Source organism: Eutrigla gurnardus, assembly GCF_963514095.1.
Source record: "Eutrigla gurnardus genome assembly, chromosome: 16".
Taxonomy (NCBI): Eukaryota; Metazoa; Chordata; class Actinopteri; order Perciformes; family Triglidae; genus Eutrigla; species Eutrigla gurnardus.
This window is the reverse complement of record NC_139927.1, coordinates 14,173,600-14,198,305: the sequence shown is the minus strand read 5'-3', so window position 1 is coordinate 14,198,305 and position 24,706 is coordinate 14,173,600. Positions and strand designations below refer to the sequence as shown.

The following is a 24,706-nucleotide window of genomic DNA, read 5'->3' as shown; positions in this document are numbered from 1 at the left end:
TTACAAGTGTATTATTGCATTTTATATTATTTGCATGACCAAGTATATATAGGTTGAATTTTAGAAGGGTTTATAAATAATATACAAATGTGTGTAGTTGAATTAACACAGAATTGTAGTTAATTTGTAGTTAACCAGTTCATATTGTAAAATTGACCCAGGGCTGAAATTAATTTGACCCAACATTGGATTAAATAGGGGTACAACATTTAACCCATTTATTAGTTGAATTGACCCAGGGCTGAAATTAATTTGACCCAACATTTGGGTTAAATATGAGCACAATATTCAACCCAATCATATGGTAGAATCGACCCAGGGCTGAAATTGATTGGACCCAACAATTGGATTAAATTTGTGAACCCATCCATTGGGTTAAAAGTGACCAACCCATTTTGTTGGGTAAAAATAACTACTGTTGGGCTGGTCCAATAATGATTAAGGTGTTGGGTTAAAAAATAAACCAAATTGGGTTATTTTTAACCCATCATTTTTTAGGGTGTAGGTGACCCCCCCTTATGTATTTCCTTTTCTGCACTCCACTCTCCTCCTCAAGGGCCCGACGGTGCCTGTTCCTCTGTGTGAATCGGGACACAGGAGCAGCTGGAGCAGGAACAAGTGGAGCTGGGCCTGCACTGGATGTTGAGGCCCCAGAAGCTGCAGGCAACATCCAATGAGCAGAGTCTGGTGCAGTGGGGGCAGGTGTGATGTGGCGCTCCCTGGTGGCAGCAGCCGGGCGTCGGCCTGGCCGCAGATCAGGAGCCTGCCCCTCCAGATTTGGAGGGAGGACAAATTCATGGTGTGGGCCTGATGTTTGAGGAAGGAGCTGCAGTTGCTCCTACGGTGGTGGAAGCTGGACAGGTGCCTCAGGAATCGGGTTGGTTGGAGCCACTCCCTGAGAAAGGACACTCAGCTCCTGATTTTTATTATGGCGTTGAAACCTGAGAGAAGATCATTTGTGTTAGATCAGTGGTTCTCAAATGGGGGTACTAGTACCCTGGGTATTTGAAGGCTTTCCAGGGGGTACATGAGTGCTGCCAAAATATGTGTCTGACTTACCATTGAATGAGTGTCCAGGTCAAAGAGCTGGAGCGTGGTCTCCGCCATAAGCCTTGGAGTGTTGAGCACCAGCTCCCGGATGTGGTGGTAGTTGCCAATGATTTTTGACCATCTGGGGGTGGAGACTCCAGACTTCTTGGTTGGCGACTTGTGCAAACTGCACAGCTTGGTACATATGGCCTCAACCAAGCGGCTGGTGCTGGGCCACTGTGCTGGACCCCGAGGATGTCCGATCAAACAACGTTTGACGCTCTCCACACCCGGTGTGACTCCAGACCGCTTCGGAGCCTTAAAGCGGCCACTTGTCAGGCGCACCTGATGGCGAGGCTGATAGTTTACACGCTGCTTGTCAACCTCAGGGAGAGCTGTCCACAGCTGGACGATCTGGGTCACCTGCAGGTCAGTGAAGTAAGAAGCCTCACGGAGCTCCACCAGGTAAACAGCGAGTTCCTGGACTTGTCCCACCCAGCGATCCAATCCGGTCCAATCACTGCTCCCTAATAAATTAATTGATTAATAGTAATATATGTGAAATAAAATGTCATTGAGATTGGATTTAAATAGTTATTAAAGTGGCTTACCTGAGCCTCGTCAGATATACTGCTGGACAGCACATCAGCAGGTGATGCAGGGGCCTGAGGAAGAGAGGGCGGAGGTGGAGAAGGCGGATGTGAAGAAGGCTGAGGTGGAGACGGCGGAGGAGGGCCTGCTCTGCACGGGTCATCCTCACACAGTACAGGAACTGTGATGTCCTCCATGCTCTCTTCAACAAAGCCCTCATCTTGGAAGTCCTCATCATTGACTTCCTCCACCAGCCTGTCCTCCTCTGGGTTCTGGAGCACTGGAGTCTGTTCCTTGCCGGTCTGGCTGTACAAGTACTCCATTCCCAGCAATTCTGTGAATTCTGAGCTGGTCCACCGCCTCTCTAAGTGCACTGCCGTAGGAGCGGATGCAAGGTGCTCCCTTTACGGCGTCCTCCATCCGGTCATCATTCCAGCGCATCAGCCCTTCCAGAAGATACGCCTGGAAATGCGCATCACAGGAACTGGTTCCTGAAGGTGAAATACACAAAGAGGCATGTCACATTTGTAAAAGATATTTACTACATATGATGGATACAGCCAAGGTGTTTCTGCTGCTCCTTCCATATCTGCTGGATCCGTTCGTGGTCCAGCAGAGGAACGCCCAGAGTGTCCTTCCCACTCGCGCTGTCAAACAGACTGATCAGTGACCCAATCAGTCTGTTGGTCTCCTCCACCCCTCTGGTCCTCCTCCTGCAGTGCAGCGCCAACTCCCTCCGGCTGATGTGAGTGGTCACCGCCTCCTCCGAGATGTGGCCAACACTTCTTGCTGCCAGCTCACCTTCCTTGGCACAGCGAAGAGCAGCAACATCTTGTGGATCCCACTCAAAAATGCACGTGGACAGGCGTGCCATGAAGATGCCATACAGGGGGTGAGCCTCAGTGGTGACGCCTGCAGCAAAACGGCGCATGAAATGCCAGATGTCAAGGCGCACATGAAGCTCATCCCACCCTGCAAACATGGCCTTCACCCGACAAGGGCCATGCTGACTGCAGCAGTCTCTGTCCACATACACCACCTTGGGTGGCGCCTCACCCGCCTCCCTGTACCGCTTCACCAGGCCAGCTGCCATGGTGTTTAGTGCTTGTCCCTCACCAGCTGTCAGAACCGAGACAAGGACTTGACCGTACTCGTTTCCAACATTGGTGCACCAGGCAGCTGTACCTGCAGCAGCACCAGTGAGTTTCTTCGTGACCTATTCAGAAAAGATAAGGAGTTAAAAACTGTGTTCATTATTATGAAATGTAAGTGCAATATTTAAATCTCTGTTTCTCTGATGCTGCTACTATGCTCCCTGGTGGTGATGATGATGATGATTGTTATGTGTGGCCAGGTAGTGTTTTTTTCTTGCTGCTGTTTCCCCTCCCTCCTCCTCCTTCCTGCTCTCCAGGCTGGTAGACTATTTGTAATCAGCCTGGGGATAAAAAGGGGGAGGAGGGAGGCCTCGGGCTCTCACTCTGGGCTCAGCAGGAAAAGGGGAAGGTTTGTTTGTTGTCAGTTAACCCTGGTTTTTTCCCCCACTTCTGTCTTTATGTCAGAAGTTTATTATTTTAGTTTATTATTTTAGTTTGGGTTGGAGATCCCTGGCAGCCCTGTTTTGTCGTATTTGTTTTAGGTTTGCCCTATTTCTTAGCGGGAAAACACAGGGTGCGACGGCCCACAGCGTGGCTGGGCCTGCGTTTTTCCCTTTTGTTCTTTTTGGCCGGGATCTCCTTCTCCCTTTTGGTTGAATAGTTTGAATGTTTAAAGGTTAACTTTCTTTTTCTCCTTTTTCTTCCAGTAATCGTTAAGTTTAATAAATAAACTTTTGAAACGTAATTCTTGTGGTGTCCCTTCTATGTGCTATGGTCTCATCGAGCCTAATTCAACTAAAGTCTATGAGGCCGTAACAATGATATCTGAGGCTTTGTTTTAGTATGCTGTATGTATTTTTGGACCTTTTTGGACCTTTTGAATGGTTCGCAAGCTGTCAGGTACTGCAGAACACGCTCCATCCATGCCTCGCTGTGTTGTTCCTGCAGCTTTTTGTACAGCTGGGTCACACTGTTGCCCATTGTCCTCTCCCTCATCATCCTCAGCACACGGATGCCGCACGAGTATCTAATGAAAGGAAGGAGTGTAATGTAAAAAAAAAAAAAAAAAACACAAATAAAAGCACCTAATAATGGTTGACATTAATTATGAATTACCTGTAAGTGAGCAAAGCTGGAAACTTGCTGCGGTGGCCCATATCCAGCTGGCCTAAGATGTCATCAGACCAAGCAGGATACTTTTTGGAGCAGCGTTTGCACTCCAGGTACTCGGTGGCAAGGTCATACCACCCGTCGATGTCCAGCACCTTCCGCACTGTTCTGTACAGTCCTGCAGCCGTTAGTCTGTGCTTGCCGCAGGCTGGACGAACACAGACCAGAGGAAACAGCCACATCTTCTGGGGCATCCACAGGAACAACGGCCGACAGAAGAAGTGGTCAGGCGAGGCGGGAGGCTGGGTGTGAATGAGGGCGGGCTGAGGAGGATACCACCAAAGCTTCAGCTGTGACACTAGCTGAAGGGTAGGTAAACGCGGTATAATTCAGGTGATTGATTTAGAGCACATGGGTGAGTGGAGTTAAGCAAAAAACACACAAAAAAACAGCGACACCTTTGTACATCTTTAAGGTTTGCATCCTGGTTGATGTGGTTTTATGCTGTATTGGGAATAAAAATATATTTAAAACGTAGAAATGTTCCACAAAATAATATTCTTAGTGTTGTCACTAAACATTCACGTCATATTTGCATTTGTGTCATATGCCACACCTGTATTTAGCTGTGCCTCACATTGTGCTGCAGCAGAAACCATTTCCTCATCATCGATCTCAGCAGAGTCTGGAGAGGAAATGTTGAAAGTATTAGGCCTACTGTTAACAATACACAGAGACCAATGTCTGTAAGATGGTGCATACTTACCAGAAAGGAAAAGCTGACGGGGTTTTGAAGGTGGGGGTGAGGTGAGGTGCTGGAGCTGGAAAAAAGTGGACAAGTTTGTATAATCTGTTAAAATGGTACAAGCTACATATAGGACTGCTGTAGGGGAAATTCAAAATGCACACTCCTACTCACAGAGTTTAACTGGTGACATCATTTTCTTTGCCAGCTGTGAAGGTGACAGATTTTTCCCACGCGCCAGCAGAGATTTCACAGTGGCGGGCTTCCATGCGCCACTTTGGAATCCTGCTGGAGGTGCAGAGGAAGTGGAGGGTGCAGGACGAGGTGCAGAGGAAGTGGAGGATGCAGGAGGAGGTGCAGAGGGAGTGGAGGCTGAAGATGGGAGGGTGGAGGCTGCAGTGCATCTCTTCAAGACATATGTCTTGAAAATGGCCATGTTGGTGTTGGGCCGGGCATCAGCAGTCTTCAGGTAATTGATGAGGGCCTGGGCCTTCTGGCTCTGGTCCTCATAAATTTCCTTCATGGAGCGACCCTTGAAATCTCCAAACTCCACCATCAAACAGCCCTGGTCTCCAGTGTCCTTAGCTTTCCTCTGCATCTCCTGCTTACGGCTGAACTTATCCAGTTCCACCATCATCTCTCTGATATTAGAGGTATAGTCCTGGAACAGCTGTTTGTTCTCAGACAGAGGGTTTGCCTGCACGGTTTCTTTGGAAATGCTGTGCAGTAAATACACTGCATATCCAAGGCTGTTCTCCAGGAGCCATCTGAACCTCTGGCCCTGGAACATGCCAAACTGCAGCTGGCAGTGAGCCAGTACCAGAAGCCTGTCATCTGGGTCTCCATCATGGCCAGTGACAAAAGTAGATGCCTCTGCCAGCACCTCCTGTCTGGGTTTGGCCCTTCCAGACCCGGTGTTTGTGCGGGTCTTTGCCTCCTCCGAGGGCGCCATCAGCAGTCTAGTTGAAGTGGCTGACTGGCGCCGAAAAACTGGGTATGCATACATTATCTGAATGAGAAAAGAAAAGACTGTTAGCTCTAGTTATCTGAAAGATACCTGTATATGGGTCAAGATGAGGCGCAACATTTTAATGTCCCCACTTGATAAATCACATACAATTATAATATGTGAATACACTATAAAACTGGTCAGTACAAAACTGTATATCATCCCGTACAACACTGAAAATGTGACATTGCAGCAATTTTTGCAAACAAACAAGATTAGCAATTAATTGAGATTAAGTGTACATATTTTCTTAATCTGAGTTTATTGGTATACACCACATAAATGGTGGTAAAATTTCTTGTCATGTCATTAAAGCCAGCTATATATATATATGGACATATACATAGCCTACATACATACAGTTGATCGTTCATACGGACGGGAAGACAGTTGATCGTTGATATGAACGGGAAGACAGTTTATCATTCATTCATATGGACGGGAATACAGTTTATTTAGAAACTGAGTCGGTACTGTACAATACGTAACGTTACAGTACCGACTCAGTTAGCCTAATTGCTGTGATTACGGTGACCGCTAACGTTATTTCATTTGATTTGACATCTTATATTAACTTTAGCAACATTTTTTTCTCTTTATTTACTGTCGAAAACCTTAAAAGTTTACGTTCAATAACATAGTAATACACTACTTACCAAAGCACAGACGGATTGTCATAGAGCAAAAGATCGCGAGAGCGGCTAAATGTAAGCCCAGCGGGAGGAACGTTGATTGGTCAAAAGTAAGCCCAAAGCAAGCCCACAGGACGAACGTGATTGGTCAAAAGTAAGCCCAACGTAAGCCCACAGGACGAACGTGATTGGTCAAAAGTAAGCCCAAAGTAAGGCCACAGGACGAACGTGATTGGTCAAAAGTAAGCCCAAAGTAAGCCCACAGGACGAACGTGATTGGTCAAAAGTAAGCCCAAAGTAAGGCCACAGGACGAACGTTGATTGGTCAAAAGTAAGCCCAAAGTAAGCCCACAGGACGAACGTTGATTGGTCAAAAGTAAGCCCAAAGTAAGCCCACAGGACGAACGTGATTGGTCAAAAGTAAGCCCAAAGTAAGGCCACAGGACGAACGTGATTGGTCAAAAGTAAGCCCAAAGTAAGCCCACAGGACGAACGTGATTGGTCAAAAGTAAGCCCAAAGTAAGCCCACAGGACGAACGTTGATTGGTCAAAAGTAAGCCCAAAGTAAGCCCACAGGACGAACGTGATTGGTCAAAAGTAAGCCCAAAGTAAGGCCACAGGACGAACGTGATTGGTCAAAAGTAAGCCCAAAGTAAGGCCACAGGACGAACGTGATTGGTCAAAAGTAAGCCCAAAGTAAGCCCAAAATTAGCCAATCACGTTTCTTCCCTTGGGCTTACTTTTGACCAATCACGTTGTTCTACGGATTTCGTCGGATAATTTTCCTGCTGTATTCCTTGGTGTTGACATTCCCGATAGCTTCCAAACGGTAAGTTGTTGCAATGTGCCGTCATATTGATGTGTTTAATAAGGGTATGAAGGCACCGTACAGACTTTGGCAACACATTTCTTTAAAGGACTGCCATTTTATAATAGCACCTGCTACACAACAACACATCGATACTATAGCACCTGCTAAATAATGACGGTAATCTATGGGACCCCCACCCAGGTTACAGAGGGGGCAAATCGGCAGAAAATATATTATTTTAGCCCTAAACACCGACCATTTGAGTGTTGACACGTTTTACAGGGTTCAGAAAGTGCGGGAGACGTGGGTTCAATTCAAAGAGTATTTATTTTACTCAGGAAGGGGGCCAATCTTTGAGCCCCCACGCAAGTGAAAAACACGGGAAATAAATACGTGAAAAAAAATAATGATGCAATTAAATATATTTCTCCGTGCAGCAATATTCTGGCGATATCCCTGTGCATTATTTGACGTTTTGAGTTATGTAGTCTTCCCGTGACCTGTCGTGAGTTGGCTTCGATCCAGCGATCTGCACAACCAGCGATCTGTACAGCGCTACAATTAATAAAAAAAAAGTGATACATGACGTAATTCAACCCAAGCCCAACCCATAGCCGATGCATTTGGACTTTCCAAAATTAAGTAACATAATGTGAGCATATTGTTGAAGAGTAGTTCCAAACTTCGGCCCTATCGTTTTAACCCGGAATCCAAAGACTACCATCCCACTATAAACAAAGGGGACCTGGTAGTTGTCCCGCATCTTGTCACAGGGAGAGCTGTCCACAGCTGGATGACCTGGGTCACCTGCGGTTCAGTGAGGTAAGATGCCTCACGGAGACCCACCAGGTAAGCAGCGAGATCCTGGACTTTGTCCCACCCAGCGACCCCATTCGGTCCAATGACTTCTCCCTAATAAATGGATTGATTAGTAGTAAATGGGAAATAAAATGTAATTGAGTTTAATTTGAAATAGCCATTAAAGTGTCTTACCTGAGCCTCGTCTGACAGATTGGTTTCACTGTCCAGTGCAGCCTGAGAGGTGTCAGGCGGTACTGAAGGGGCAGCGGTAGGATGATGTCCTCCATCACCTGACGTGGACGGCAGATCATCAAGTGATGCAGGGGCCTGAGGTGGAGAGGCCTGAGGACTCGTCATCAATGATGAGGGCAGTTGACGGGAGGGGTCATCCTCATGGAGCACAGGAACTGTGATGTCCTCTGTGTTCTCTTCCTCAAAACCCTCATCTTCGATGTCGTCGTCATCTATCTCCTCCACCAGTCTGGCCTCCTCCACTGGGTTCTGGAGCACTGGAGTCAGGGCTTTGCTGGTCTGGCTGTACAAGTACTCCATTCCCAGCAATTCACCTGCAAAAACAAAACAGAAAATAGAGAGTATTATGAATATTTGTAAGCAATATAGCACTCATGATCGTGGGGTTGGTGATGGATAATCCACCGATGTTGATACCTCTGGCCTCGTGGATATAATATCTATTACATTAAAGGTTAATTTGATTAATGAATAGTCTTATTTAAGAACAAATTAATTAAGTTTCTCTCTCTCATGTTGAATAAGGAATTATTTCTTGCCTGTGTACACTCCAGGGGTGCGATAGCGCTCATCCCAGCGTGTCCCTAGCACCTTTCGGCTGAGCTGGTCCACTGCCTCTCTCAGTGTGCTGCCGTAAGAGCGGACGGAAGGTGATCCCCTCACGGCGTCCTCCATCCGGTCATCATTCCAGCGCATCAGCCCTTCAAGGAGATACGCCTGGAAATGCGCATCACTTGCACTGGTTCCTGAAGGTTATATAACAAAGAAGCATTTGAAATAATATGAATAATCTGTAACATAGAATTATGTTAAAAAAAAGAATTGTCATTACAATCAGACATACTGAGAAAAAGAGTTCTTAAACTAGGGTAGAAAAGGTGTGTAATACTACTGTAAAACAGAAACTAGTTACCCATATGTATGCCATACCTGGAATGAATCTGTTTAGGTGGAGGTGAAAGGACTCCAGCGAAGTAGAGCCACGGGCACACCTGTAGCAGCACAGCTCCACACCGCCTTTGTTCAGGGTGCTTGTGTTGGTGTAGAGCTGGAAGTCCTCTGGGTCCTGGATACAGCCAAGGTGTTTCTCCTGCTCCTGCCATATGTGCTGGATTTGCACGTGGTCCAGCAGAGGAACGCCTAGAGTGTCCTTCCCACTCACACCGTCAAACAGACTGATCAAGGATCCAATCAGTCTGGTTGTCTCCTCCACCCCTCTGGTCCTCCTCCCCGCCTTTATAACGACAGGTGTGGGCAATTAGTGCCTCTTCGTTTGAGGCCTGGTTGTGTGGCAGGGTTGCAGGTCTATGCAGGTAAGGGAGATTGAAGGAGAAAGATGTGTTATATTGCCTTATGGGAAAACTAATGAGGCCTTTTGTATATTTAGTTGTGGTGTGACTGTCCTGGGGTGATCCAGATTGAGCTCTGTAGTCCTGTGCTGAAGAGGTATGGGTTAGTGAACTAGGCAGAACTATAGGCAGAGGGGTGATCTGCGGGGAGTCATCGTGGGATATGCACCCCTCCTTGCATGCAGAGTGATGGGTGTGAAGGTCACTTCACTGGATTGTAGGTTGCTTGTCCTTGCAGTGTAAGTTGAAGTGGTTGCAGTGATTGGTGTGCACATGTGGTGGTTTCTATAGGGGTGGGGTCTGTGATAGAATCTCCCTGTGTGAGTAACCTGTCCTGCCTATTGTTGTAGCCATTTTATCTATTGTATTTCATGTTATGCCCTTTGCTATTTATATATTGGTAGTTTTAAGTATTTTAGTATTGTGAAATGAAATAACTTGGACTAATATGAAATCTGTTTTCCTTCTCAGGTCCGCTAAAATAATATATTTTCTGCCGATTTGCCCCCTCTGTAACCTGGGTGGGGGTCCCATAGATTACCGTCATTATTTAGCAGGTGCTATAGAATCGATGTGTTGTTGTGTAGCGGGTGCTATTATAAAATGGCAGTCCTTTAAAGAAATGTGTTGCCAAAGTCTGTACGGTGCCTACATACCCTTATTAAACACATCAATATGACGGCACATTACAACAACTTACCTTTTGGAAGCTATCGGGCAAGGCAAGTCCTATCTGATTATTCAGGAAACTCGAAAACTTTAGCCTTCTGAGTGACCACCATAGAGAACCGACCAAGGGCACGTGTGGTTGACAAAGGAAAAGAAGTCTTTTAAACCAGGAAAAATAATTTCAGGTGAGTGTAAGATTATAAAAATACTGTATAAAGAAGTAGATATTCTGAAGCAAATAACAAAAAAGCAATTCTGGAGGATGCGGGCATCGATCCCGCTACCTCTCGCATGCTAAGCGAGCGCTCTACCATCTGAGCTAATCCCCCACATGCGCCACTGACGACAAGTCCGTATATAACATTGAGTGAGTCGCTACAACTACGCCTAAATATATAGAATCGTTTTCCTTTATGGTATTATCGATTCACATTTAGATGGTACAAGTTTACGCAGTAACCGTGAACGTTTAACATCTAAATGTGAATTAATAATAACTGATAGTTAACGCTCAATTGTGAACACAGATGGCATTGCTTCTGCAACCATTTTCTTTGTACTGTCATGATAGCTTACAGAGTACAGGTGTTGCGATGCCGATTCGGCAAAACGTTTTCGTATTATAAAACGAAAAATACACCTCCTTCGAGCCGGATTTGAACCAGCGACCTAAGGATGTCTTGTGTTTGAACTCTACAGTCCTCCGCTCTACCAACTGAGCTATCGAAGGGGATGAAGGGAGTGACCGACATTTCCTTTATTTAGAAATCACTTAGATATTTAACCTCTTGTGGGGTCGTTAATGCTGTGAGAGGCACGTGACTCCTGAATCCACCACCCCTCAACAAAACTAGTGTCTTTAGCGCTTGGTAAGTGGCTCCTGAATCACCAATGAAGTGAACTATTCACATGGGCGTGCGACGGGCCACTTCATGATCCATGATCACATGACGCCATTATAGGGAAAACACAACAAACAACATCTGAATTATAGTTTAGTTTCGAGTCAACCCTGCAGCCGCTGACTTTATATTACCATGATAGCTAACAGGATACAGTTGTGGCAATTGTTAGCGACCGCCGTCCCGTATAAACTAGCGTTATCTGTGGCGTTTTGACGTGTTCAAAAGTAGATAAAGTTACCTCCTTCGAGCCGGATTTGAACCAGCGACCTAAGGATTTCTTGTGATTTCACTCTACAGTCCTCCGCTCTACCAACTGAGCTATCGAAGGGGCGATGATGGGAAGTTGTCGTGGAGGGTCGCTGGTGTTTCGGAGTGATGTGTCAGCGCGCATGTTGGTGCCCTCTCTGCTCCCGCACAGCATTGCTACCAATTAATGCTATTGCCAATTGATGTATGAAGTAACTGTGAATTAACTTCCTTACCCAAACATACATTCACAAGTTCATTCAAAGTTGTATCTTACCTCCCGAATACCACGGAGACCGTAGCATGTTAGCAACGCAGAAACACGACGCAGACTCACCGCTACACGTGTGATTTATTTAAACCCGCACAATCTGATTGTCTGTCACATTATTCACTTCGTCATTCGATTGGTTTACAAAAAGTTGACCGCTACACGATTGATTTCCAAATAAGGGTGATTGATATAATATCAACAAACAATAAAGGGCATACATTAGACATTTAGAGCCATAACGATTGCTAATAGTGCAGGACATGCCATAGTTCCCCCCCAGTAGGTAAGACAGTCTTATAATGTTGCATTTATATGCTGGAAACTGTTTTTGCTGTTTTTCTTTTATGAGCTTTTCCTCAACTGTTTCCTGTGATCTAACATCCTCAGACATTTAGAATATGTTTTAACATATTATTATTATTGGCTGTTTTTGTATATAACTTAATTCTCCATTAATAAAATGCTGTGAGAAAGCGTTGTATCACACCATTATTCTTGTGGTTCAAAGTTCAATATTGACTTCAGAAGCAGCGGGCTAAACAAAATCAACAAGGTCCATTTCGTTGCCATTTCGGTGCTTTTGATCAAACCAAATGTTCTTCATCTGCAAATAAAAAGTTTGTGGAGCTTTCTGTGAAAATATCGATATTAAAAAGTTTACTTTGGATGACAAAAAAACAGATAAACCAACCAATGGGGTTGAGTCTTTATTATAAATCATTTACAATACAAAGTAAGACATTATTCACTGCCATATCCATCATAACATCTTGTTTACAAAGAAGGGTTAGTGAATGAGCTGGTCAGAAATGTTGGTCTAGCCTAGACAGGGTTGTTTACTCTTTATACCCTGGCATACAGGGGGACGTTGGCACAGGGTTAATCATGTTCCCATTATCAAGAATAAGCTTGTTGATCCACACAGAACATCATCAACCTTCAAGTGTGAGAACACAACTGCTGTTTTTAGCTCAAGCGTTGAGCTAATGATGGCAAATGAAAAAGCTTGAGGAACAGCAGACAGACAGCGAAGCAGCAAAGACGAGACGAGGACATGTGCAGGACAGACAAAACACCAGGTAGATTTCTGCTTCTTCTTCTTCTGGACCTTTTGGACTGATGCATGTTTTCAGCATTACCCTTTCGGGTTCTGATGGGAGTCAATCCACCAGTAATTGTGACCCTTTACCCACAATATGTCCATTGGACAGATGCTCACGTTTGATGAAGGCTTCACTGAGCCCGACACAAACAAACATACCGATGTGGGAGGTGATGTGGCCCTCGGAAGTTAACCGACAAGGTCTTCAGTGGCTTGGAAAAGTCTTGAATATGTTTTTTGATCTTTTCCTGCCCTTTACCAAGTTTTCATATAACACTTTTTCTTAATATATCTTTAAATAAAAATGGTTTATAAATCATCTACAAACCTACATTTTCTATAAATTACACAATCCGTTTAACCCAAAGGTTAAAGCAATAGCTTTGCAGTAGAAAACTCAGGGAGGGCGAGAGAGAAAGAGAGAGAGAGAGAGAGAGAGAGACGACCTCTGCGTCCAGCAGTGACAAAAAGATTGGTAGAAAAAAACAAACAGAAAACCGATTTAAAAAATGTAACCAAAACAAGAGATAGAAGGGTCCTTTTTGAGTGAGTTGGTTTTTCTGACCCCACAGTGTCCAATCACGGCTTGAGAGAGTCACACTGAAAGGCAGCCTCAGACTGGGTGTTTGTGTGTATATAACTTCATGTGTGTATATTGTATGTGTATGTGAATTAGTCAGCATCTGTAATGTCATCACGCTGGTGTCAGCAGCTCCTGAGCCCACGTCTTGATTGCCGACGTCGTGTGTTGGACCAGCTGCCACGTTGAGTTGGTGATGGACAAAGCGTGGCCCTGCAGACACGATACAGACACCTCACCACTGGAGGAAAGAACAGAAAGGGATATTTTTGTGAGAGTTTGTCCTTCAGAACAATAACAAGAACAGCACAAATGGCATCCCAAATTATGAGTGCAGAGGAGGTTATGGACGAGGATATTTTTCAGTTTTTTGGCCCTATATTTACCTGCAAACACCGATTTAGAGAAGAGCTGCACCAACATTTTTCCATGACTAATCCAATATTTTCGTTTTAATTACATACATCCAGACCAGCTCACATTCAGAAAAATGGGGCTACAAAATATATGCTCAAAGTACTGACTTGCAGGAGTCCTGTAGGATGGTCCACGCTCGCTGTAGCAGCTCATATATATATGCCAGCGCTGGCAGGATGTAGTTCTGATGGAGCGAGAGGAGCAGTTCCTTTAAATACGCCAACAGCTGGAATACACTGTCAGGAGTGTTGTTGTTCACCTGGGCAAAGATACACAGGTAGAAAGAGGTAAATACAACCGTTGCATCTTGTTAGCAACTCTTTGATTCAATGAAAAACACTGATTTGAGGCCTTACCCATTCTATGGCCTGCGGTGTCTTTTCTTTGACCCAGAGAATAAACTGTGTGATGTTTTCAGAAATGAAGATGGCTGCGGTTTTTGTCTTTTCCAAACCCTGGTCCATTAGTGGCCCCAAGACCCGCGCACACTCAGAGTAATAATAAGGAGTGTTGGTCTCCAACCAGCTACAGAGGATGCAAAAAACACAGAATATAAACCCAAGTTAAATTATTTAGTTGCATAAACATTAAACATCAAGTAGGTTTAAAGACACGTCCCTTTGGTCAGTAGGTGCACAAAGTCAAAGTTATTTAGAGACGAGTTTTACACATGTAAAATGCCTGATAACTATGTAAATGTTGCTGTGAACTGTTTCCCAATGCAAAGTAGTCTACTGCTATGTTCCATTGTTCCTTCTACATTTCAACTGGACTTTTCAATTCGTACACGACACAAAGTCTTGTGGGATATATTTGATTACTTTGTTAGATATTCCTGTGCGATCAAATGCAATTTAGTATGACATCCCTGCCATAACAACTATCTTTAAGAAATGTATAGTGTTGCAAATTCAATTAGGTTTATTGTTGAGGTCATAGTTAAATATTCTGTTGTACTGAACTGTATATTATTCAGAATATATGCTAATATTTTGCCCTCCCTATTACACATGGGGGGGTCAGAATAGTAGCAGCAACCACAAAAGCTGTTTAACAGTTGTACTGGATTGCATTGGATTGTGCAGCTGCACATAATGAAGTGGCCACAGAGTTTATAAAATCAGCCAGTAGAGCAGATGGTGAACAAACTGCTTTCCAGCTGCGTTGACAGGAAGTGGATCTTAAGCTTTGGTTCGACTGGCCTCTGGTCAGACAGAGAGAACAGAAGTCGAGAAAAGAGACAAATTCTGAGAGCATACCTGAAGCCCTGTTTAGAGTAGACCTTGATTTTGCTGCAGGCCTGCTGAGACACAGCTGTGACCCCTGAGTTGCGTAGATAGCTTGCCGTGGTGGATTCTGAAACACACAACGCACTTTGTAAGACTGTATCAAAACAAACAAAAGAAGTCAATCGGAACAGTCTTGCATGTTCCGATATAAAAATAATGGATAAACAGGACTCAGACAGACCTGCGAAGGAGCCTTGAGATCTGATGTCATGAGCAATGAAGCCCGCGGCAAACACGAGCAAAACCATAAGCAGTTTGGACCACGGGAAACCGCGACCACGCATCTTCACCTGCAGATTCTGGAGACGGAAGAGGAAACACTGAGCAAACATTTCACCGACACAAAGCCAAACTTCTCCAAGAAGCTTTAAACTTTGCAGCTTTATTCGGCTCATACAGTGACCATTTGTCTCACCTGGCACAGGCTATTGCATTCCTGGAGCTCCTGAGATTCCGCCGTGTCTCTCATCTCTTCGTTAGTCACTTTGAAAGACTGGATTGTTTCTTCAAGGTTCTTCCGGAGCTAAGATGGACAATAAAGCACAGCATGTAAACTTTGGAATTAATCAATAAAGTTGTTGCTCTCTCAGTGTAAAACGCTACAATGCTCTCATTAAACTATGGAGAGCTGCTATTGGCTCATCAACCATCAGACCTCAAGGCAGGAGTCCTACCTTTGGTGGCAGGATACTCCAGGACTTCAACAAATGGTTCAACAGCAGACTGGAGAAGCAAAAAAAAGAAAAGAGGAACAGTCAGCTCCATCTATCAGTATAAATCATTTTTATGCAGAATTATTGCATTTTACTTATATAACCATGTCACGCACAAAAAGCACATCACTCACCTGGACTGGGGTAAGTGTTTTATATAGAGCTGCCTCCACACTCCAAGACTCTGGACATCCACACACAAACACTCCGTCATACTGCTGAGCAGCTGCAAAAAACATGAGAGGGAGGAAGAAAGACTCTTTTGTAGCTTTAATTCTCCATAGTGCCTTCTTTACCACTAACCAGTGATTTTGGTTTTATTACGATGGATCAACAGTGATAGCAGAAGCAGATTAATTCATGTTGACTTTATTGATAACCACATTTCATTTTTACAGGTAATTCTATCAAACTAAAGTAACTTTAAGTTCAGCCATTTGCCAAAATGCTATCTTGACCGTTTATGAAGCTGGTCACCATAATGAGGGTTTTAACAACAAACTGTATGATAGGTCACTTATCAATATAATTGATTCTGCTGCACAGAGCTAAACTATACTGAGACGACTGTAGCAGCAGCGTTATGTAGAAAATATCTTTTTAAATGATGTGGATGTCTTACCTCTCTCTTCATGTCATCTGGACAGTGTGGTGTGGCTCTGGACAAAAAGGATGGCAGGTATGTGTGTAACGTGCTCTCGGGTTTGGCTCCGAATGCAAGGGCCTTCAGTCGAGGGTACAGACGCCTCAGCTGTTCCTGCAGACTGAACACAAACAAAGTGTTTGACTAAAGTAAAAAGTCACTGGAAGGCAAAAAAAAAAAGGCACTAAGCTGTTGCCAAAGTGTTCAGATATACTTGAGAGAAATTATTTTACGAATGAAAACAATGAATGTGACAGCAATATGTCATTAAAAACAAAACAAAAATCACATTTTCTTAATTGGCATTCCTGAATGATAACATCTGTTTGTGTCATCAAACTGGTCCAAACTGTGCAAATACAAATTTAATGGGACGAGTAAAAACAAACAAAACTAAAGACTACTAGTAAAACAAGAGACGGCATTCACAATGATTTTTTAAATGGCTTCAGTGCATAATCAAGCCACGCTGTCCTTCTCTTAGGTTCCTAAAGTCACTTCTTGTGGTTGTTTGATGAAGTATCATTTGGGGTTAAAGATCCTGGCTAAACTCATAACCATCCATTCTCTACACCCACTTCTCTACACTGTTAAGTCACGCTGTGCACCTTAGATTATTCAACAATGAAATCGAGGAAAACTCAACATGACTGGGTTTCGGCATTTGCATTATGTTACATTTACCTTGATGACAGGGCATTCTTGGGCATGAAGGCGAAATCCAGTAAAGGAAAGAACTCTTTAGGACCCATGATACCAAACCCCTTTGTTAAGTTTGCATGAAGTCTGGGAAAAGAAGAAGTAAAATATTTAAGAGTCAAGGTATAGTTTAATTTAGTCCCACATTAAAACACACTGCAGCCTTCATACAATATATCCTAACCATTAAAAGCTAGTAAGAAAAGAAATGGAAGTTCAGGGAAACACAATAGAAAAGAAGGGTTTGGTTCTATAAGTATAGGAAAAAAATAAAATGAGTCAGATATTTCTCAGGAAGACTTACAGGAGAAGTCTCTCCAGATATGCAATGGCATACGAAGACAAGGACTTCACTCCAAGCACAGGAAGCATGATACCCAGCCACACTGAAACACAAATAAAGAACTGTATTCACATCACAGGGGCTTTTTGTTCCGGCGTTAAATGTGTCAACAGTTGGCCTTTACAGCATTCAATAAAAAAATTAAAAAAAAATCAGCCTAGAGCAACTTCAGCAGCAAAGCCTAGTAATAATCTAAGTAATACGGTGAAATATAACACAAAGTTGAGTTCTGCAGGCATTTCTTGTGTTTGTCAAAGGAAAACAAACCACGCCAAGGTCATTTCACCGTTATGCAAGTCTATGAAGAGCTAAGCATGTTAAATGCACTCTGATGTAATACTGTTCTCGTGACATTGACTGGTGCCATTTTATTCATTTACTGTTCATATCATTTTGTCCCACTTCTATTGCGTGTGCTACTGGACATACTTCAATGTCAGGTTGCCTCTGAATGAGTCGACTTGTGTCTTCTTACCCTTGGGTCAGTTGAACGGTTCTCAATAACTTTATTTTGCAGGTTGTTATGTAATCTTCCAAGTATATTCATCTTCCCCTGCCTACTGACTTACACCCACCTCACAGCCTCACCAAACACAAGAGAGCACACCAGGCTGAAGTTACAGTGCGTTCAAACTTGCACTGGATGTGTTGCTGCAATACTGTGTACTGTTGCTTCATCAACCCCCCCAACCCGGAACAGCACATTTTGTTGGGAAAGTAAGAGAAAGGGGAGACACACTGGGACGAATGCAGTGCAGAGGATGCTAAAATACTGTGTCTACATATGTACCACGTTGTGAAATGAGTGTGTGTTTGACAGTCTACCTACCTCTTAGTCCCTGGCTGAGGTCATAAAAGCCAGCTTGGCCAAGAGCCCACATGATGGTCAAACACTTCACTGGACGATTCTGAACTGATCGCAGTAACTCCAAATACTGGAGAACACAGACAAGAGGAAGGGGGATATTACAACAATGCTATTGCAAACGTATTGCAAATCCTCCAGTACATTGGACACATGTTTAAAAGAAAGCAATTACATAACTTATGTTGTTACTTAATTTAAGTACATTTAGAGCAGACAGGTGCAGTGAAGCAGTAACCTCCAGCACTGAAGGACAAACGCACACACACACACACACACACACCTCTGGCAGGTTTTGGGTGGCTATCCTTGGTTTGTCCTGTAGGATTGCCTGGATGCAAACTCTGTAGCCATGCAGTGGTTCTCCTGAAAATAAAGGAGAAAGAGCTTAACCCTGGCAATCCCCATTTACTCTGACCATGAGGAAATCAAGTCACGGTGAAATATTAATTTGATGCGGTGTCCCCGTGGCCTTGATGCCAACCATGTTATTACAATGTCCCTGGTACAAGTCCCTTCTACCCCCCTCTCCCCTCATTTCCTGTCCCCTCACCGTTATCTACTGTGTAATAAAAGGCAAAAAGGTCCCATAAAAGACTTTCAAATATACATAGATTTAGCACTCACTTCAATACAGGTATATTCATGTGTATTTTGAACATTAAAGCATGCAAACAGGGTCTACTAGAAGAAGTAGAAGTATGGAGCTGCAAAATAAGCATGTCCCCTATTAAGTGTAAAGTTCACATAGTATCTAAAGTAGAAACAACAATAAAGATAGGTGTGTGGCATCACAGACAACCTCCAACCCTCCACGTCAGCTCTTACACCTACCTGACTGTCTGTCCAGCTCCCTGAGCATAGTATAAACACAGTGGTCGAAGAAATCTGGCAGAATGTCACTGCAGCGTCCGATGAGGCCTTTGATCACGCTCTTCAGCTCTTTTCCTGAAAGGCAGTATGGGTAGTCTGTGGAGAAAAAAAAAAAAAAAAAAAGGAGTCTTTTTAGAATCCTAAAGGGCTTTATTGAATGTGCACAATATTGGCTTCTTACTCTTGCTTATAAAAAAAAAAGGCCTGAGTTTGACCCACCGTGAGCATAGCTGCTGAGTGTGGGCTCACTCTCTGGTGCAGTGAGATTGAGGTTGAGGTATCCTGCCAGGTCTTTGACCCACACTGATGGGTTTTCTGGGAACAGGGTCTGACTGCGAGCCAACTGCTGCTTCAGGTCCCCAACATCCAACTAAAAAGGGAACAGGACGGAGAAATCTTCAGGAATGCTTACTCAGAAACAGCACAACCACAACGTCAAGAGGAGACTTTGTTTCAGCATGTGATAGTTGGCTTGGAAGACGCCACAGTGCAGCATTGTTTCAGTGTGTTTGCATGGAGATATTTATAGCTTTTAGAGGGTTTGCAAAGATGATTACAATTTTTGATAGAGAAAATGATCACACCACTACTTTAGGATCACAAATATAAGTAATATTTAGCAAATAAAAACAAGGGCAGAAGTCACACACAAAATCTGCACAATAGCTAAATAATTATTTCCCTAAATAGTTCAGCTTTAAGCTTTCAATGTACGCACACACATTTCAGCAGCCAAAAACCAGGACATTTTAAACAGGCGTGATAAAACAAAACGGAGAGATGCATGTGCATTCTCACATTACTCACAGTTTTGAAGGCTTCCTCAAGGGTCTTAGGAGTGGGGGGAGGGACTGGACTGCTGGAGTGCGTTTTCTTGGATGATTTACTTGATGAGGGCTTCTTATTTTCAGGCTCAGCTGGTGGTGGAACCTGCTCCTTCTGTTTCTTTCCCATCTTCTCAAAGCTGTCGTACAGAGTCTCGGACATCATCAGGGGTGCTGAAAAGAAACAAGGCAGCAGTGGTTAAGTCACGCCTTTGTGCCGATATATAGTTTTTTTCCCCCCCTCAGTATCACGTACTTATATCCAACTTGTGTCCTAAAAAAATGAGTCGATGAAATCATAGCATTACCCTCCCCTCACATTCAGCGTTTCCTCCCTCCCTCTATGGCTTGCATAATAGAACGTTATTATCCCAGACAAATTTCACACAACGCTCATTACAATCCACAAAGGAATAGAGTTAAGCAGCAGCAGCATTTCAAGTATTAGCCCGAGTAACTTGTTCAGACCCCTTTTTCAAATGAACCATGTCCACTTTAATGTGAGTAAAATAAGATAATCTTTTCTTCTCTAAAATAATCCTGTTTTAGGTATCCGTTAATTAATTGTCAACAAATCCCATTAAATCAATCAATACTTTCTGACTTTCCTTCCCAATCTGTGGCTCTCAGATCAAAGCTCACCTGTTCCTAAATCTTTAAAAACAGGTCACATCTATATATTCCTCTTCTTGTATTTTTTCCTCTTAATCAAACAGGAGGAAATAGTGCATTTGTTGAGGGATATTTTCAGCTCTTTATCATGTAGCAAAGATATTTAGAGTAAATAACTCAACACAACTGCACACGTGATTGCCAGTCATAGCGACCCACAAACTTGAGTCAGGTCACCAGTTGTTCACTGATCATTCAGCCTTACTGCCGACAAACCCTGATCTATATATCTGGTCTGTGTGTCAGTACAACACAACACAAAGACAGGATTCATTTCATCATATTGGATTCAGTTCCTTCTTTAAATGTCGGTCAGTCTGGATAACTCTTAACTTCCCTATACTGAGAACTAAAGCCAGTTTCATCTCTGTGCATTTTTAATGATAAAACAATGTTCATACTCATGAAGAAATTAAACAGGGTAACGCCAGCTTCTTTCATTAATTATAAGAATCCAGTCAACATAACTTAATTAAAGAGCATCACTTCACATCACTCCAACATGGAGATTTGCAACCAGTCCTTGTAAATTTCAAATATTACCACAAGACAAATAGAGGAGAGTCTTCTCAGGGGGAACAGGTTGTAGTTAGTTTAAGAAGGTACGCATGCAAAGGAGGAGCTAAAAATAAATAAATAAGAAGAAAGCAATATGGAAAAGTGGAAACTTGACCAATTTGCACCTAAAGAGTCGACACCTAGGCAAATTATTTTTATTGAATTATGACATGTTCATTTTATTTGGGCTATTATTATGATTCTTACCCTTAAATGAAACCCTTCACTTCACTATTGTTTATTTTGTATCACTATCCACGTGAAATGCAGTCTTGCATTTTTCTCAAGCTCCACTGATGAACACCTGCTTAAATTAAGTTGTCAGGGAGGGTGTGGAGATCTTTTCTGGATCAGGAAACTATTCAGGTCTAGTGAGTAGTGAATGAGGGGGTGATTACGGACACAGCCCTGGTGTCAGCAGAGGGTCATGCTGGTCTTTTTGGGTGTAATATGAGACAACATGGCCCTGGGAAAGGATTCTAACACCAGCAGAAGTATATGTGACAGGATGCTTCACATACAGCAAATCATTTTCAGACACTTCTCAACAACAGTAAGACACGCCTTGCTGATCTGGTCACATTTGTTTCTCTGCGTATACCCTCATGACAGTGCCACTGCCAACGTTTATCTGACATTATTAAGACTCACATTATGCGTCATAAAATATTATACTGGTAATTAGTGCAAGTAAAGCGAGAAACTACTAATCTAGTTGGAAAAATTGATTGTCAACGCATACATGAATCTGCTCTTTGGAGATCGTTACTGTGCATCAGATTTGAGGTCCAATAACATGTTGGACTGGACATAATCTCTTCAGTTGAAAGAGCACTCTTCAGATATCCTATAACTTGTCCAGACATGTCATGTGAAACATATAGGTGTCACATTTACTGTCTTAAGCTGAAACCTGTGTAGGCCTACTTTTATAAACTTTTAAATATATTATCAGGAATCAATAAGAGAATTGATAAAGATGAACGATCTAATAAAGAGAATCAATACTAGTGTTGGTACCAATAAAATCGTATCAATTCCCTTCCATAGACAAAACCTTTACGCAACCTCCAAACTGACACAGTTGCTGTGATCAGACAGACTTTGGACCAGCATTTACTGTTAAAACTGGTGCATAAATAAAGAGCAGTGGCAGAGTCAGATCTAAAGTTGCTGTGGAGAGGGTGCGGTAGCTCAGGCTAGTTGTTTCCAGATTTACTGAATGCAGAGTTACTGAATAATACCAAAACAAATACTGCATCAGAGGTTTATAATTATGTTCTAGTAATTTAAGCAAATAAGGAATCATCACAATGGTTTTAGTTTTTCTCTGCTCAAACACTACCTTGTCCCAGGTTTGCTTTGTGATAATTTGATCAAACATATCTACAGGTGAAAACTAACAATTCATTATTAATGTGTGGAAAAAATATAAAATCCTGCCATAAAACAAAACAGTGCAGAACTTCAGTTAGGCTATACAGAATTACATTAATATATTGTCCACTCTCAATGTCTTAATGATAAGGATGGCCTTATTATATAGTTTACAAACATCAAGAAAACAACCAGGGCTCTTAAACCTGGTGAACACTAGTCTAGACTTTGAGCAAATGTGACTCAAAAGGAGTAAACTGCATTTGTTGGAGGACTATTTTCTGCAGCAAATGAATACACATTTAATGCACTTCTGTTTATGGGACCAGTAAATGCCCCATGTTTCATATGCTACATGCTATGTTATATCATGCTGTGGTTATGAGTTAAATGAAAAAAATATAGAATATTGCCAGGCCTCATATTTTATAAATCATGGGATTAAAGCCACCACATTGATAATTGACCACTCAGCACAGTGACTCTGAGGGCAGGCTAAGAACAACGTTAAACTACAACATTACAACACCATTGGGAAGTGTTTCTTGTTAAGAAATGTAGCCAATAGCAGCGCAAAGACAACAATGCTACACAGATGCTTCAAATATGCAGCTTCTGAATGATGACGTTGCCTTTGTTGACACACTGCTGGAAAGCCTGCTAGCAAGCTAACGTTCAACTACACAAGCTAGCGAATATTTTTAGTCGTGTATGTGTCCGGAGTACAATGTCCATGAAGGCCAGTTAGCTATTAGGGCCACTTTTGAAATTAATATGTCAGCCGGGGAGCTCAAGTAATGTTAAAGCCGCTCACAGGAACTGGTGCCAAACGGGACAACCCCCCAAAATATACATATATCGTAGGGAAGTAACGCTACTGCGCGATGCTAGGCTACAGCGGCTAGCTTGTCAAATCAGATGACAGCTACGAGCCATCTCCCGGTTAACAGTACTATCATTACCGCTAATATGCTGAAAAGTTAATATTTAAACAGACTATTTAGCTTGTAAAAAATAGCCACGCGTGTAACTCCATCCCTTTCCTTTCATTTAAACTTTTTACAGTGAGGTAAACGGGTCATGAAGCAGCTAGCAGGGCCATGTTCACTTACGTCTGGCCGGCTGGTTGGATTCGCCCAAGGCTTTCCTCCCCCCGCTGCCGGATTTCTTGTCAGTGGCGCTCTTGCCTCCAACGTTGCTGTTATTTTTCTTCCCTTTCTTAACTACCTCCCACTTGCCGACTGAGCCATTATTTGATGCCATTTCTTCTGGTCCAGGTCGTTATTTAGGTCGGGGTAACGTGACTTCCTGGCTCTCCTGCCTCACCGCTGAAGGAAACAGGACGACTCGACTCAACGGCTCTGATCATTTAACCGTCCGCATGCCACGTCTCTTTTGTCGACGTGACGTCAGAGAGATTGGACCGTTACCTTCTAGTTCGTACACGTCTACGTTTTTGTTAACACGTCTTACATATTAATCCAAAGTAACACTGGGTATCTTTTTTTAAATTCAGTTAGGCAGTGGTTGAAGTATTTATATAATTAACTTAATTAAAAGTAATGCCACGCTTCGAAAATACCTCACTACAAGTTAAAAGGCCTGCATCAAAATCCTTACTTAAGTATAGGCTTTGAGAGTATTACAGTATCAGCTGCATTCACTTGAACTATTAAAAGAAAAATGTTCCCTGTCAGTGTTATATTTTGGATTAATATTACTGCTGTATTAATGTGCTGTAGATGTTTAAAGTAGCAATCCTTCAGTTTATCAGGGGAAAAAAATCTAATTCAAAACCATCAAATTTGGAGATATGTGGGTTTTTTCCACTGGTGGAAAGAGTATTAAATACCGTAATCTGAAAAGTAACTAAAGACAAATGTAGATAAAATGGAATTACTCTACTTCTATTTACTGCGTTATAGACCCTGAATACAGGATAAGCGGTAGACAATGGATGGATGGATAATCAACGAAATAAGTTATGATGTATTATTGTGGATAATGATAACATACATGCTATCAATGCTAAAATGTTAAATTCATGTACACAAAAAAACTATAAAACTGAGCTGTGTGGATGTGTCAGTCACAATAAATTCATTTTTTCTATATATTTATCATTTTAATTGAGACTGAGTCAACAAACGCTCAGGAGTTTGGTCTGTTTTTTGTTTTAGTTTTTTTTAAAGTATGACCCAAAACTCAGGAAGGGCTATTGTTGTTTGGACATA

General features: G+C 42.8%; 1 protein-coding gene across 1 annotated transcript; it reads right to left on the bottom strand.

Annotated features, from left to right (window-relative positions):
- Nucleotides 1-12,217: 12,217 nt before the first annotated feature.
- Nucleotides 12,218-23,824, bottom strand: tmem214 (transmembrane protein 214). Its single transcript, XM_084030962.1, has 17 exons — nucleotides 23,585-23,824; nucleotides 19,849-20,039; nucleotides 19,261-19,411; nucleotides 19,003-19,137; nucleotides 18,452-18,534; nucleotides 18,133-18,238; nucleotides 17,265-17,346; nucleotides 16,946-17,047; nucleotides 16,241-16,382; nucleotides 15,753-15,844; nucleotides 15,580-15,628; nucleotides 15,321-15,428; nucleotides 15,087-15,204; nucleotides 14,876-14,972; nucleotides 13,973-14,141; nucleotides 13,724-13,875; nucleotides 12,218-13,440 (listed from the first exon to the last, which is right to left on the bottom strand). Exons 1-17 carry the CDS (start codon nucleotides 23,733-23,735, stop codon nucleotides 13,314-13,316), a joined length of 2,055 nt encoding a protein of 684 aa, XP_083887088.1. The 5' UTR covers nucleotides 23,736-23,824; the 3' UTR covers nucleotides 12,218-13,313.
- Between the last annotated feature and the right edge of the window lie 882 nt (nucleotides 23,825-24,706).

What these genes read in the sequence shown, in the direction of transcription:
- tmem214 (XM_084030962.1), bottom strand. Translation starts at nt 23,735, where the DNA reads ATGGCATCAAATAATGGCTCAGTCGGCAAGTGGGAGGTAGTTAAGAAA. An exon ending in GGAGCTGGACAGACAGTCAG is followed by an intron (nt 18,535 to 19,002) that starts GTAGGTGTAAGA and finishes CTTTATTTTCAG; the next exon opens with GAGAACCACTGCATGGCTAC. An exon ending in AATGCAATAGCCTGTGCCAG is followed by an intron (nt 15,205 to 15,320) that starts GTGAGACAAATG and finishes TTCCGTCTCCAG; the next exon opens with AATCTGCAGGTGAAGATGCG.